Source organism: Cnephaeus nilssonii, assembly GCF_951640355.1.
Source record: "Cnephaeus nilssonii genome assembly, chromosome: 14".
Lineage (NCBI taxonomy): Eukaryota > Metazoa > Chordata > Mammalia > Chiroptera > Vespertilionidae > Cnephaeus > Cnephaeus nilssonii.
In genome coordinates this window covers 73,026,593-73,042,048 of record NC_137085.1, presented here as the reverse complement: position 1 = coordinate 73,042,048, position 15,456 = coordinate 73,026,593, and the positions used below count along the sequence as shown (strand labels likewise).

At 52.0% G+C, this 15,456-nt stretch overlaps 1 protein-coding gene and 1 long non-coding RNA gene across 8 annotated transcripts in view; one reads left to right on the top strand and one right to left on the bottom strand.

Annotated features, from left to right (window-relative positions):
• The window catches only part of FANCC (FA complementation group C), a 272,848-nt gene that overhangs the window by 245,166 nt on the left and 12,226 nt on the right, over positions 1 to 15,456 (top strand). For 5 of the 6 annotated variants that reach the window (XM_079789833.1, XM_079789832.1, XM_079789829.1 and 2 more), the window contains 4 exons: positions 375 to 474; positions 6,110 to 6,185; positions 8,870 to 8,951; positions 10,917 to 11,091. In XM_079789833.1, coding sequence (XP_079645959.1) covers positions 375 to 474; positions 6,110 to 6,185; positions 8,870 to 8,951; positions 10,917 to 11,091 — 433 coding nt within the window. The remainder of the gene's footprint in view (positions 1 to 374; positions 475 to 6,109; positions 6,186 to 8,869; positions 8,952 to 10,916; positions 11,092 to 15,456) is intronic. The other variant, XM_079789830.1, reaches the window with a different exon arrangement.
• LOC307110618 overlaps positions 6,301 to 15,456 on the bottom strand; it is a 34,205-nt gene continuing 25,049 nt past the window's right edge. For both annotated transcript variants that reach the window (XR_013814463.1, XR_013814464.1), the window contains exon 3: positions 6,301 to 7,044. This is a non-coding gene — a long non-coding RNA (uncharacterized lncRNA). The remainder of the gene's footprint in view (positions 7,045 to 15,456) is intronic.

Below are 15,456 nucleotides of genomic sequence, written 5' to 3'. Positions count from 1 at the left end.
TGTATGGAAAGAAACCAGCTCCACGCAGTCTTCCGCCACTTTGGTGGGTGGATTTGATGGAGCCATTTCCCTCTTGAAAAAGCAAAAGGTCAGCTGCTGCTGCGTGTCTGGGCACACAGTGTGCGCATGCTTGCAAAGCGCCCCCCGCCTGTGTGCAAAGGACGTGCAGGCTTAACGATTTAAATGCAGGCGGAGTGCTGCGCTCCAGTTGTAGAGTCTTTAGAAAAGGGGGAGAGATTTCCCTGCTGCCACACAGGCAGGGAGGTGCTGCTGCGGCGTGTGGCCCAGAAGTGTCTCCACGCCCCCTGCACAGTTCAGGCTCACGTGTTAGCAGATCATCATTCAGTGCCTTGTGCCCCCCATTGCCCGCTCAGGTATGCGCTCCTGGAAACCGACGGAGCCCCAGAAGTCCTGGCCACCCTTCAAGTGTTCACGTGCTGCTTTGTAGAAGCTCTGGGAAGAGAAGACAGCCAGGTTCGTTAACTGCACAGATTATTCACTTATCCAGACAGGCGGCTGCCCGAGGAGGGGGCTCGTCACCAGGAAGGAGCATTTTGTTTCCAGTGACTGATAGACTGCGTGCTCACAAAGGAAGCTTCGAATGTGTGCCCCAGCAAAGGTGACACTGTTTCAATTGCTAGTAACAAGGGAGTTCCTGTCGGGCCTGTGCCCAGAGCATGTGCCCTCGGTTGTGGCAGAGCCCTGCCACGCCGCCCTGCGCGAGCTACCTGCCCGCCCCTCCCAGGCCGGCGAGAGGCGTTCTGGGGTCTGTACGGCAAGTGCTAAGAAGGAATGCCACTCACTACAAAGCAACTCTGGACATTCTTAACTATTAGCGTTTCCATTCACTGAGACCCAAGTGTGAATTGGATTCCAAGAGAGAAAGGAAATAGTGAGGATGATAAGGGAAGAGTTGAATAATTGTAGAGAAGGAGCTAGAAATGGCCATGACTAAGGGGTGGGAGTTGATACCATCAGCAAGGAGGCAGGCCCAGGCCTGCAGGGAGACCTGCTCTGCAGGGCTTCATCCACAGAGGCCAGGACCGCTGGCCAGTGAGTGACCCTGGAAACAGGGCCCTTTCCGCCCGAGGGCTCTCGCCTCTGGGCATCTCAGCCAGCCCGTCCTTCTGTGCGGTGCTCCGCCTGCTCAAGGGCCTGGCCCTGCTTCCCGGAGGGAGGCCATCCGGTCCCTGATGCTTCCAGCGCTTGGACCTGGGACAGCGGGTGGTGCTCAGCTCTGCTGGAGTCCCGGGCGGTCTACACCAAAGAACCGCTCAGGGTTATCGTTGTTGTTTAAGGCAATGACACCTGTTTATGGTGTATCTTTTCCCATCGTCTCAAGCTAGCTAGACGGTAGCAAACAGCCTTGTCATTGGGGCCCGGCTTGGAATTCGGGAGGTCTGCGGAAAGGCACTGACTGGCTGGCCCTCGTACTTACTTTGAGGCATAACTGTAAATACCTTCTATCCTCCGGGTACATCCTGTCACTTCCCAGTTAGGGACCAGCCGCTAGGAAACCTCCCTCGCCTCGTGGAGCAGCCTCGGTGGGGGCGAGACTGAGAGACGTGTTGCTCTGTCGTGTTAGGGCGAATCCCGTTTTCTGATCAGCTTTGCTCCTCCTGAGTGCTGGCCTGGGCGCTACAGATTTGGACTCGACTTGCAGTTGCTTTTAATTAATTTATTTTTCTTTCTTTTTTATTGAGGTTTAATTGACATATTCTACTAGTTGCAGGTATAAAACATAATGATGAAATATTTGTATATTCTGTGAGATGATCTCGCAATAAGTGTGGGTAACATGTCACCAAATATACTTACACATTTCCTTGTGATGAGAACTTTTAAGATCTACAGTCTCAGCAGTTTTCAAATAGGCAACATAGTATTGTAAACTGTGCTAGTATATTCCACCTGCGCAGCGCATGCCGGGACTGACTGACTTTGTAGCTGGAAGTTTGTACCCTTTGACTCCCTTTACTGACTCCCACCCCCTATCCCCACCTCTGTTAACCACCATCTGTTCTCTTCATCTGTGAGCTTGGTCAGTCCTTCCCCCTTCCCTTCCCCTGCCTTTCCTAATTGCACATATGGCGTTTGTCTTTCTCCATCTGACCATTCCACTGAGCATAACACCCTCCAGGGTCACCCATGTTGTCACAAATGGCAGAATTTCACTTTTAATGGCTGAATAATACGCCATCCTATACACACACACAGACCACCTTTTCTTTATCCATTCATCCACTGATGGGCACTTAGGTTGTTTCCATATCTTAGATATTGCAAATAATGCTGCCGTGGACATGGCGGGTGCGTATGTCTTTTATAATTAGTGTTTTCATTTTTGTCAGATAAATACCCAGGAGTGGGATTGCTGGATCATATGGTAATTGTATTTTTAACTCTTTGAGGAACCTCCGTACTGTTTTCCATAGAGGCTGCACCAATTCCCACTAACAGTGTGTAAGGATTCCCTTTTCTCTACACCCTTGCCAATATTTGTTATTTCTTGTCTTTTTTATGATAGAAATTCTAACAGGTATGAGGGGATATCTCATTGTGGTTTGATTTGCATTTCCCTAATGACTAATGATGCTGAACCTCGTTTCATGTACCTGTTGGCATCAGCATGTTTTCTTTGGGAAAATGTCTATTCAGTTACTCTGTCCATTTTTTAATCAGATTGTTTGAGCGGTTTTTTCTATTGAGTTGTATCAGTTCTTCATGTATTTTGGATGTTAATCCCTTATCAGATATATGTTTTGCAGATATTTTCTCCCATTTCAGTAGGCTGCCTTTTCACTTCGTTGATGGTGTAGAAGCATTTTGCTATGTAGCAGTGTTGTAGTTTGATGTAGTCCCACTTGTTTATTTTTGCTTTTGTTCCCTGTGCTTTTGGAGCCAACCTATTTTGAGTTAATATTTGTGTGTAGAATAGTGGTCCAGCTTCATTCTTTTGCATATGGCTGCTCAGTTTTCCCAGCACCATTTATTGGAGACTGCCCTTTCCACATTTTATTTTCGTGGCTCCTTTGCTGTCAATTAATTGACCTTATATGCGTGTGTTTATTTCTGGGATCTTCATTCTGTTACATTGATCTGTGTGTCTGTTTTCATGCCAGTTCCATACTGTTGAGATCACTATAGCTTTATAATCAAGTTTGAAGTCAGGGAGCATGATAACTCTTGCTTCGTTGTTTTTTCTCAAGATTGCTTTGGCTATTTAGGGTCTTTTGAGGTTCCATACCAATTTTAAGATTGTTTGTTTTATTTCTGTCACTTTTAATTTAGAACAGCACCCTGACCAGCTTACATGTATCTGGTGGTGCATCCTAGTGGAGCAGGGCAGGGACCCAAAAAGACAGGAATTCATCACCCTCACCTTTGACTCAGAGTAAGAAGACAATGACCTCTTACCTTTGCAAATGGCTACATATACGTATGTTATATCATTTCTCTTCCTAGGCTGTTCCCAAGTGCCTGCCTTTCTTATTGATGGCCATTATCATCATGGATGCCCTGCCTTCTTGCGTGTCCATTTTTAGATTAATCATGATCCTTGATGCATAGTATCCTTTGTCCTGGGTGTTCCATGCATCACCCTCTTTTCTCTCTGTGTTCTCTTTGCTCATTCACGTATTCATTCTTAATAAAACTAGAGGCCCAGTGCATGATTGAATCATGCACGTGTAGGGTCCCCTACACACTTTTGCTTTTCGCGGTGGAGCTGGGTGCCTGTCCGCTGGTGCCGGAGCAGACAGGCACCCAGCTCCCACGCTTTTGATGGTCCGCGGCCGCTGAGGGGGGCTACCCTGCTGTTGAGAGGCGCAGGCGCCTCTCAACGGCCGCTGAGGGGGGCTGCCGCGGACACCTGGCTACCCTGCCGTTGAGAGGCGCAGCTGGGTGTCCACGGCAGGCCCCCTCAGTGGCCGCGGATCTGGCCGTTGAGAGGCACAGGGGGCGGGAGTCCCGCCCCCTGTGCCTCTCAACAGCAGGGTAGCCTCCCTCAGTGGCAGCGGATCCGTGCCTCTCAATGGCCGGATAGGCCACCCCGAGTCCCGCCCCCCAGCCTCCTGCCGCCCAATCGTGGGCGTAGCGGAGTGATGGTAATTTACATGTTACTCTATTATTAGATAGGATGAGTATCTGTGGACCTGACACCCAAACAAGACCTGGATTCATTGGAATCAGCTGTGTCCGTGTGCCCCTCCTCTAGCCCAGCGTCGCCAACCTTTCAGACACGGACCGCTGGTTGGCGACCGCTGCTCTAGCCGATTGCCTGCCGTCTCCCCCAGGGACCCACTGTCTTGAATTTATCTTTATCATTCCTTTGCCTTTTCTGAAAATAGTCTGGCCACATAGATATGATTCCCTAAACCATGTTTTCTTTACTTGTGCTTGTTGTTGTACTTTATAAAACAACCAGCAAACAGGAGTAGCTGCTGTGTGCAGTCTTTGGAGCTTTGCATTTTTCACTCAGCTGTTACCAGGGTGGCTTTCTGAAGGATGGGCGGGCGGGCGGGTGCTGCCCTGTGCCCCACGGGATGCCGCAGGGCAGCCCTTTCCTGGGTGCGGGCTTTCGGTGGCTTCCAGACCTCGGTTTCTCTTCCAGTGCCGCTCTGCACAGTCTCGGGTTACACTGAGGAGCAGAATTGCTGGTTGTGAGGGACACAAAGGCCTGCTTCTGTAGGGGCTCCAGATCACTCTCACTCCTCGCCCCCAGCAGTTTGTAAGAAACCCACTAACCCCATTCTTCTCATTGTCGGGCATTTATTTCGCTGCTTCTCCTCTCTGTGCTTGAATAAAGCTCGGTGCACACAGCAAATCCGTCCAGGTTCTGGATCTAGTAGTGGCAGGTCTACTAATGTACTTGGCTATCGCCCACACGTGAAAGTATAAACTCGGGGGAAATATTTGTTTTGTTGTTGTTACTCTTCACCTGAGCAGATTTCCCCATTGATTTTTAGAGAGAGTGGAAGGGAGGGGGAGAGAGAGAGAGAAACATTGATGTGAGAGAGACACATCAATTGGTTGCCTCCCGCCCGACTCAGTGGCCAATGGCAAGTATCTGGAGGGAATGGGGCAGCGAAGTTCTCATAAACTGCTTGGGGGGGGGGGCGGCATGGTGCAGCCACTGGGGAAATTGTATGGCAGTTTCTTATAAACGTAAATGGCATCTACTCTGTGGCCCAGTAATTCCACTCCTGTAGTATTTACCCAGCAAAATGAAAGCCCTTGTACACAGAAAGACATAAATATGAATGTAAATCACAACTTTATTCATAATAGTTCCAAACTGGAAACAACCCACATGCCCCGCAATAGGAGAATGAATAAGCAGATTATGGCATATTCATACAATGACTACTTCTAAGCAATAAAAACATAATGAACTACTTACACAATAACATGGATGAACCTCAAAAAGACATGTTGAGCCAAAGAAGCCAGACACAAAAGAATATATATTCTTATGATTCTGTTTATATGAAATTCAAGAATAAGCAAAACGAATCTCTCGTTGAACTCGGTGTTGGTGGGAGGGCAGGCGAAGGTTGCCTGTCACAGCCACAGGGCACCGGTGGGGACAGGGGTGTCAGGTCCCCCTGGGAGTGGTGGTCACAGGGTCCACACGTTGACCCAAGCTGGTCACTTCGTACCCTTAAAGCCCGTGCACGTCACTGCTTCTAGATTTCACCTGCACTTTTTACAGGTCTCGCAGGGCTTCTGTGCCTCCGCGGACAGAGGCCGCGGCCGCGCGTGGCCTGGCGATGGTGGTGGAACACCGTCCCGACTGCCTTGGAGACTCGCACTTGAATAGAAGATTCCTGTGTGTAATGAGGCCCATGTGCGGAAAAGAACTACATAAAGACACCAGGAGCAGAACTTTATATTCCTTAAGCCCCAGATGCTTCTGGAAAAGATTGGTTTTTCTGGAATATATTTACAAGATTGCTGGAAGCATCTTTTTTTTTTTTTTAATAAAAGAAAAACATTTTGACCACATTAGTACACAGAAAGACTTTGGGCAGAGGATGCATTTATATTTTTTTAACACTCCTTCCAATCCTGGTGTTCATGCGGTTTTGAATTTTTTATTCTATTGCAGCTGAAGTTTGCACTCAAGACCTACTTTCCTTACGCTCCTCCGTCTCTGGTCATGGCGCTAGTCCAGCACCCGAAAGGTATGATGTGGTTTCCCGAGCCCCGCGCCCCCCCCCCCCCGCTCCCCTTGCTCCCTAGGAAACGAGGGAGAGGGGCCCTCATCTCAGCACCCAGTCCGCCATGACAGGACCGTTAGGATCATTTACCAAAAGAAAGAAAACAGCATGAGAAAAGGCCTCTTGTTAAGTTCTGATGGTCTGCCCCGGATACCACAGGCCTCCGGTGCCAGCCACGCCCACCTAGATGCCAGGACCGGCTAAGACTTGGCTGAGTTAGAATACAACAGTGCGTTTATTTGTATTTCGTTCTTTCTGCTCCATCCCCCTTGTTGGAAAAGGAAAGGTAAAAGGATGAATGAAGCCAAGGAAGTTTTGGGGAAATGTCTCCTAACCACGCCAGGGAAGGCCTGGGAGGGATTCGGGGTGTCAGACCACAGCCTTCTCTGACTCCCTCCCAGAGGCCTCACCAGCCGGGAAGTGACGGTTCCTGGTCCCTACGGTGCCTGTGAGCTGGCGTGAGGGAACATTTCAGAAGGAGAGTACAGCATGGCAGCACAGACCAGCGTGACCCATGCTGTAGGGGAGCATCTCACCCGCCAGTGGGAGGGAGGGGACAGGGAAGAACATGAGAACCGGTAACACTTCCTTTCATGCCCTTTCGACTTGCCTTTCCTGAGACTTGGGTAAGTAGATTCATTAAGAACAGCAGATGTTCCAGAGTTTCACGGCATTTTATAAAATCGGGCTTCCTCTTCCCTTTTTCTGAAAGATGTAGATTCTCATCCAAGGTGAGCCATCCAACTCTGTCTTCTCAGAGGCTGGAGGTGGAGGTGGTGATGGGCCTGCCGGATCTCTGGGCAACAGTTTTGTGAAATGTAACCTGTGGAAACACGATGGGAAGACTAATAACAAGACAGAAAAGTCAGTAATTCACCTTCCAGGGCTACACCTCACAGCTAGAGTCAGATCTCCACAGCCTGAGGCCGCCTGTGTGAGAAGCCCGTGAGCTCCAGGAACGGTATTGGAGTTGTTCATTTTAAGTAGCGAACCTGTAAGCCACCGATCCAGGGGGTACACGGGCCTGGACCCAGCCTCACCCTTTTCCTTGGTGTGACTGTCCTGGATTTACGTCCAAAATAAGTAAATTCAGGCAGAAGTACAAGAGCCTCCTATGCTAGTTTCTAGAACAGTTTTCTGCATATTTTAGAAAAAAAACAAACAGTGCTATGTTCACAAATTGAAGTGTTTTTAATAATAGAGAATCTTCTATTGGTCAGAAATTGATTTTATGCCCACTGTAAAGTGCTGTGGGGCATACAAGATGGATCACTGATGAGCCCTGACTCTCCAGGAGCTGTAAGTTGAGGGGACATAAAGTTGTAAGTTGAGGGGCATAAAGTAAGTACCTAAACAACTAATACAGGAAGACAATGAAAACGCCGTCAAAGGCTGCACATCCGGAGTAGGGAGTTCAGAGGAGGGAGGCAGAGAATTCATGAGCCTTTAATCCGTAACATTTGTGGAGTAGCAGTGGTTACTGTTACTTACGTTATCTTCCTCGTGTATTTACTTATAGAATCTTTCACTACATGCAAATATGGTAACCTTTTTCAGATGTTTCAAACTGCAGATACATACCGACTCAGATGTGTTTAAAATCACAGGATGATTGTGAAACCAGAAAAGCTAATTCAAGAAAAGGCATTTGTTTGGATATATTTTCCTGGCCTTTTCTTTACTACTGTGGACGAAAGGGGCCACATGCTGACCTGACGAGCTCAGGGGAGGCCTGCATGGCGGTCTTGCAAACTCAGAGACCTAAAGTAACCACAAAGGATGGTCTAAAATTAAACGTGAACTAATAGCAGTGATGGTGGGTAGTTATGTCCTAGGCCGGTATCTTCACTGACAAGGTCAACCTTTACCTTAACTGAGCCCACCTGTCTTTTTGCATCTATGACAACATGCCCTTGAAATGTCTGGGTAACTTGTAACTTCCCTTGTTCTGGAGCCCCTGGGACACAACCTAATGTGGTGGGCGCCAGGACAGATACCACAAATTCCTTATCATGTTAATTGTTCCTGCACCCACCTGAGTATGTGTCCATCATTTTACTTTTTATCCAGTCCCAGGGGTTTCCCACCTCCTTAATCCATCACCAGTGAATTTCATGTAGCCCACCTATGTCCCTCCTTTGATGACAATGTATAAATACAGATGTAACCGCCATTCTCCGGAGCATTATCTCAGTTCGTTGAGGTTCTGCTTCCTGGCATATGTCGACAGTTTGGCTCAAATAAACTCACAAAAATTCTTTACAGGTTTCAATGGGTTTTTTACATTAACACTATAAACCTGTAATCATTTTCTGAATTCATCGCAATCATAGCAAAAGTTGGGCAGCCCAGTCCCAATTCCTTTTTGAGTCTTGTTAGTCCCCACATATTTTGAAATCACACATTGTTAGCGACAGAGGAGGGGGCAGGTCGGCAGAAAAGGGAAAGCCTGGACTCCGCAGCAGGCGTGTCTGGGCCTCGGGCTGCTCCGGGCTTTGCAGACTCCGCCTGGTTCAGCCGCTGCGGTGCAGCTTGTGTGGCTGACGGATCTTTCTCCCCTGCAACAGCATGAGAGTGGGGTGGGTTCCACCGGCCAGGAGAAAACATGGCCTCTCCCCCCAGTTCCCCTGTTCTCCTTCCGCCCACAGACATCCCCCAGGGACTGCGGCACCAGCCACTGAGGCGTATTTCTGAAATGCTCAGAGAAACGGTGGAAGACCAGGCTCACGGGTGAGCACACACTGATGACCCCAGGGCGGCCCCACCTGCGGTCTCCCCGGGTCCTCCCCTTCCCTTCCCTCTTCCCTTCTCTTCCCTTCCCTCCTCCCCCACGCCCCCGATGGAAAGGCGTTGCCAGTCTGTGACCATCCAAACGTAAGCACACGCATGCATGTGTAAAGCCTTGTGCAGCATAAGGTTTCTACGAGCATGAGCAGTCAAGAACAGATCCTAGAGGGAGGCGGCCTCTGGTCCTCTGCTCTTCTCCCCAGGGGAGGAATTCTAAGCTGCTCCTGGACTGGCTGCAGTGTTTCCTTTCCCTCCTGTAACAGTACCTCATCTAAAACGCAAAAGTCCGCCCTCGCCTTATGATATTAAGTACCTTCTTACATGTGTTACTGTCCTAGAAGCATTTGCATTTGGGCTCTACGTTCAGCTTCCTCGTCAATTCCTGGCTCTCAGAGTGTACTTCATTCATCGTCTCTACTAGCCCTCAAGGCTGCCTTCATTTGCCCTTTGCCAGTTTTCCCTCGGGACTCCCTGTAACCTGTCACTGAGCATCACAGGTGGCGGCCGGGCTCCTGCCGAGCTCCTGGTCACTCCCGAGGCTCCCGCTCCCTCCCGCCCTCCACCCAGACTCCCCGACAGAAGAGACAGGAAGGACGGGTGGCCAAGCAGGGATTCCAGTGTGGGCCACAGCAATGCCCGCGCACCTGGCGGCCCTCCCGCACCTGTTCTGGTCGCCTCTGCTGAAGAGCAGAGCCCAGGTCCCAAACCTCCCAGACGCCTGCCTAACCTGGGTCTGCCTTAGCTAGACTTTGGGGTCCACCTGCAGGGAGGGTCCTTCTCAGGCTGGCGCTTTCTCAGCCCACATGGGACTACCTAGCATAGGTACTGGTGGAAGACAGGGAGACTGGCCGGCCCGTCTCTGTGGTGCAGGCCTGGGCCCTGATCCGAGCGGGCAGCCCGCCTGGGAGCAGGGAGCACGAGAGCCCCGCTGCTCGGCTCACTGCCCGGGAGGTCTGCCGGGAGGGGCCCCGGGCCTTTTCCTTGCTCTGGGCGCATACCACAGCCACCACTGGCAGGACCCAGGGAGCACCAGGGAGCACGGGCCCACATACCACAGCCACCACTGGCAGGACCCAGGGAGCACCCAGGGAGCACGGGCCCACATACCGCAGCCCCATTGGCAGGACCCAGGGAGCACCTGCTCTCCCCGTGGGAGGGAGTGAGACGGAGCCGCCTTCCTCTCTCCCCGTTGTCCTGGGAGCTGCCTTCAGAGCATCCCCTCAGCTGTCGCCAGGGAGCTCATTGCACTGCCCCAGGCTGCCCGCTCCGGTTTTCCAGGGCGCTGTTAACCCGCTGGCGCTGCCCTGTGACACGGAGGGTCCTCACCTCGAGCTGACTACCCTTTAACAGCTGTCGCAGCGCCCAGTTCTCGGTGTGCCGAGGGATGGCCTCGCACTCCCAGAGGCTCTCAGCCCTGCGCTGACAGAAAAGGAGGCCATATACAGCTCATTAAAAATGCACAATTGCCAGGATAGCGGCCAGAGCCCGGTGTTTTGTCAGAAAAGCAGCAGCACGTGTTTCTGCCTGTGCCCTTCCGTCTGCTTCTCGCTCGGGGCACCTGGGGCTGCTGGTGGCCGGGAGCCCGCTCCGCAGGCAGAAGGTTCTCATCTTGCATCCTTCGTGCTAGTCACGGGCCAAAGCTTCCTTCCCAGGGCTGGCTCACTCAGGGCTCCTGGGGGTGAGGACGTGGCTGTCTGGGTTCTCGGGCTCTGGGCCTCGAGCGGCATGCCTTTGCCTTTGAAGGCCCGGGTGGTGCAGGTGGCCGGAGCTGTTTTCTGCGGCTCCCCAGCTCCTGTGTACTGCAGTCAGAACAATGGGAGCCAGCCGTTCGCCAACATTACTCTGCTTAAGAACCAAAAGGAAAGAAACCAAGCTGCCTGGCTGCCATGTGTTTTGGTTCTGTTCCAGGTCCTCCGGAGGCCCCTTTGAGAGCTGGTTTTTGTTCGTTCACTTTGGAGGATGGGCTGACATGGTGGCTGAGCAGTTACTGATGTCAGGAGCTGAACCCCCCGAGGCCTTGCTGTGGCTCTTGGCATTCCGCTACAGCCCACGTGACGGGAGTCAGCCGAGAGCACAGACCATGGTGGGTGGCGGTACGCGGTGTGGGTGGCATCCAGGGTGGTCTTTCCTGAGCTGGAAGGATCCTACGGGAAGGGGGCCTGGCAGTGGGTTTGGCTCCCACTGACCCCAGGTACCTAAGTGTGAGTGCTCCCAGTTCCTATGGCAGCGCCTGGTGTCCCCGGGGGGCGGGGGGGGGGCTTTCCTGTATCCAGCCGCGCTCTCTGCCTCTCTGGAAGCACCGAGGGCAGGAGTGCAGCCTGTGCCCAGGCCTCCTCTGTGCTGGCTCAGCCGCCGGCCCCGGGGGTGCCAGGCAGAGTCTGCCACTCGGCTGAGGAGCTCTGTCTGACCGGCGGCCTGGCTATGCCTGCTGCCGTCCGCACTTCTGCTCTCCGGGACCCGTCGGCAGCCCTCCCATTGCCGGCTTTGTTTAGGGTTCTCACTAAGGGATCACACGCTGTTAACACTCTGCTTCTGAGAAGGGACCCGGCCATTCCCTAAGTGACAGGGCAGCCAAACACAGGCCACAGCGGTGGTTATTTTATGTGGAATATAATCACTGCAGGAAGCAGTGCTTTGATTAAAGGCATTGGCACCTGCCTCGCAAACATTTATTTGTTGGTTTTTAAAACTTCAATGGCAGCGCTTCTTGCTGATCTTAATAATCAAAGGGAGCAGGTTTCATTAGGCGGAGAGCGCACTGCCGTCGCTTGATGTCCTGTCCTTCGAGCCTTGCAGCCAGGGCAGAGACGTCTGGGCTTACAGGCAGTGGGAAGAAGAGAGTTTGGGATTTAAAAAGCTGAAATTTGGTGATAATATATTTTGGATAAAAAATAGAACACTATTTAGAAATGAACACAATCCACATATGCTGATTAGAAAGAAAGCCTATTTCTTCCCTCTTAAAATATCACATTAAACTAATTAAGGAAATTGTTAATTTGTTTTCATCATCTTATTCTTAATAATAATTAAAATATATGAAGCTCTGTTGGTTTCTAAAGCCCTTTTATATGTACTTCATTTTATTCCGTATAAGCCAAGTGGGTAGGTTATGTGTCAGAGTCCATGTTGATCATAGAAACTGAGTTTCACTTTCTTTTTTTAAATTTATTTTTTACTGTTGACAGTATTACATATGTCCCTTTTTTCTCCCCGTTTTTCACCCAGCCCCCACCCCTCCCCCGGCCTTCACCACCGATGCATATATGCATGGAAGTTCTTGGGTTGACCTCTTCCCACCCACCTGCCTTCCCTCTGAGATTCTGCAGTCTGTTCCATGCTTCTATGTTTTGGAATCTATTTTGTTCATCAGTTTATTTTGTTCATTATATTCCACATGTGAGTGAGATCATGTGATGCTTGTCTTTCTCTGACTGGCTTATTTCGCTTAGCATGGAGAAATAAACTGTCCTATAAGATTTACTTTCTAGAAAGTTCTGCATTGGCACATCTTTCTCCCTGTTAGTGGGATCCTTTCCGTACTGAAACCACGCGTAGCTTTCTCTGTGGTGCCGACTGTGTCCTTCCGTCTGTGTCCTTCCGTCTGTGTCCTTCCGTCTGTGTCCTTCCGTCTGTGTCCTTCCCGCTGTGTCCTTCCGGCTGTGTCCTTCCGGCTGTGTCCTTCCGTCTGTGTCCTTCCCGCTGTGTCCTTCCGGCTGTGTCCTTCCGTCTGTGTCCTTCCGTCTGTGCCCTTCCGTCTGTGCCCTTCCGGCTGTGCCCTTCCCGCTGTGCCCTTCCGGCTGTGTCCTTCCGTCTGTGTCCTTCCCGCTGTGTCCTTCCCGCTGTGTCCTTCCGGCTGTGTCCTTCCGGCTGTGTCCTTCCGGCTGTGTCCTTCCCGCTGTGTCCTTCCCGCTGTGTCCTTCCGGCTGTGTCCTTCCGGCTGTGTCCTTCCGGCTGTGTCCTTCCCGCTGTGTCCTTCCGGCTGTGTCCTTCTGGCTGTGTCCTTCCGGCTGTGTCCTTCCCTCTGTGTCCTTCCCGCTGTGTCCTTCCCGCTGTGTCCTTCCGTCTGTGTCCTTCCCGCTGTGTCCTTCCGTCTGTGTCCTTTCGGCTGTGTCCTTCCGGCTGTGTCCTTCCCGCTGTGTCCTTCCGTCTGTGTCCTTCCCGCTGTGTCCTTCCCGCTGTGTCCTTCCGTCTGTGTCCTTCCGTCTGTGTCCTTTCGGCTGTGTCCTTCCGGCTGTGTCCTTCCATCTGTGTCCTTCCCGCTGTGTCGTTCCCGCTGTGTCCTTCCGGCTGTGTCCTTCCGGCTGTGTCCTTCCCGCTGTGTCCTTCCGGCTGTGTCCTTCCGGCTGTGTCCTTCCCGCTGTGCCCTTCCGGCTGTGCCCTTCCCGCTGTGCCCTTCCCGCTGTGCCCTTCCCGCTGTGTCCTTCCGTCTGTGTCCTTCCCGCTGTGTCCTTCCGGCTGTGCCCTTCCCGCTGTGTCCTTCCGTCTGTGCCCTTCCCGCTGTGTCCTTCCGGCTGTGTCCTTCCGGCTGTGCCCTTCCCGCTGTGCCCTTCCATCTGTGCCCTTCCCGCTGTGTCCTTCCGGCTGTGTCCTTCCGGCTGTGTCCTTCCCGCTGTGTCCTTCCCGCTGTGTCCTTCCCGCTGTGTCCTTCCGGCTGTGTCCTTCCGGCTGTGCCCTTCCCACTGTGCCCTTCCATCTGTGCCCTTCCCGCTGTGTCCTTCCCGCTGTGTCCTTCCGGCTGTGTCCTTCCGGCTGTGTCCTTCCGGCTGTGTCCTTCCCGCTGTGTCCTTCCCGCTGTGTCCTTCCGGCTGTGTCCTTCCCGCTGTGTCCTTCCCGCTGTGTCCTTCCGGCTGTGCCCTTCCCACTGTGTCCTTCCTGCTGTGTCCTTCCGTCTGTGTCCTTCCGTCTGTGTCCTTCCGGCTCTGCTGTCAGGCACCGTCCCCAGGGGAGCGAGGCCCTTCCTCCCGGTGCCCACCGGAGGCGCTGGTGTGTGTGCCATGGCCCTGCCTCCCTCCTTTAACGAGTAGCCATGCCCCTGCTCCGGGTCACATGAGTGTAGTCCTTCCCATGGCCAGGCGGGCGGTGACTTGGGAGACAGACTGTGAACCGCCTTTGGAAGCGCAGTGACTGTGAGCGACTGAGCCGACGATTGAGCCCACGAGGTCGCCTGTGCCTTAGGCACAAGTCGCAGGTGCTGCCTGCGCACAGCGTGCCTGTGGCGGAGCCCTGCTGCCGCGGCCTGGAGGCTCAGGGTCGAGAAGCAGGAATAACTGTCTGCCCGGATGTGCTCCGCCGGCCAGGTCCACTGCCTTGGCCGCCTTGACTTGGTCATGACAGAAACAAGAGAGGTCTGTGTTTGTCTGCCCTTAAGGATTAGGCGGGGTTCATGCTCCAACCCTGTCGTTGCGTCCCTAGGAGTTACCCTAAGGAACCAGACATCATACAAATATAATCATCAAGAATAATCTCACAGCACCGTTTTTAATTACAAAAACGAAGTGGCCTAAACTTTCGACAGTAAGGGTAGTGGCTGAATACTGAGGTGTATCCCAACTACGGGGTATGTTCTACATGAAAAGTCATGTTCCCCAGGAACACGTGCCGTAGGTCTGGTGAGCTGTTCCAGTGCACTGTGAAGAGAAACTAAGAAACCAAGGACTGTGGTGGTGAGTGCTGTGTTCACATGCGGGGAAAAGGCAGGGATGCATAGAAAAAGGATGAAAAGGCTGTAACTGTAGTTTTTAACAATGAGTCTTTTTAGCTGGTGGAGTTATAGGTCATTTTAATTTTCTCTTTTTACATTGTGTTTAATTTTCTACAGTGAGCATATATAAATTTTCATAATGCAAAAAATTCTTAGAAAAGAAAGTTTATCTCTTTCTCCCGAAACAATTAGAAAGCTTCGTTTTGGGGATGTCAGAAAGGCATTGGGGGGAGCCAGGCTAGGATGGGGTGCCAGCAAGAAGGCAGGCGCGGAGGCTGAGCTCCTGAGCCCTGGCAGAGTTGCAGACCTCCGTGGCCTCCGTGGGCTCCCACAGATGCCAGCAGCCCAGGGCCGCAGGCGCAGCCGCCAGAGGGAGGCGGGGAGAGCGCCTCTCCCGCGGGCAGGGCCGCTCTCGGGGAAGAGCCGCGTGCCGTTTCTCACGGTCTTGGATCGTCACGGCCGCTCACAGCACCTCATGTACTGGAGTTTATGACAGCCTTCACTGAAGGAGCCTTAACACCCAGAAAAGGGACTCCCACAAAACCCATAAAATTGGTCATGGGGATTCTCAGAAGAGGCCTAAGTTTCTTTGGTTTGAAACTTAGCTGGTGACGAGGTCTATGTGGCATTCTGGGTCTATGGCTTTCCATTTTTTCTTCTTTTCCAAGTCACAACTTGATGTACCATTCTCATAGCATGCAGAAGTCTCAGCATGAAATCCGTATTTTTAATGCAAAACAATCC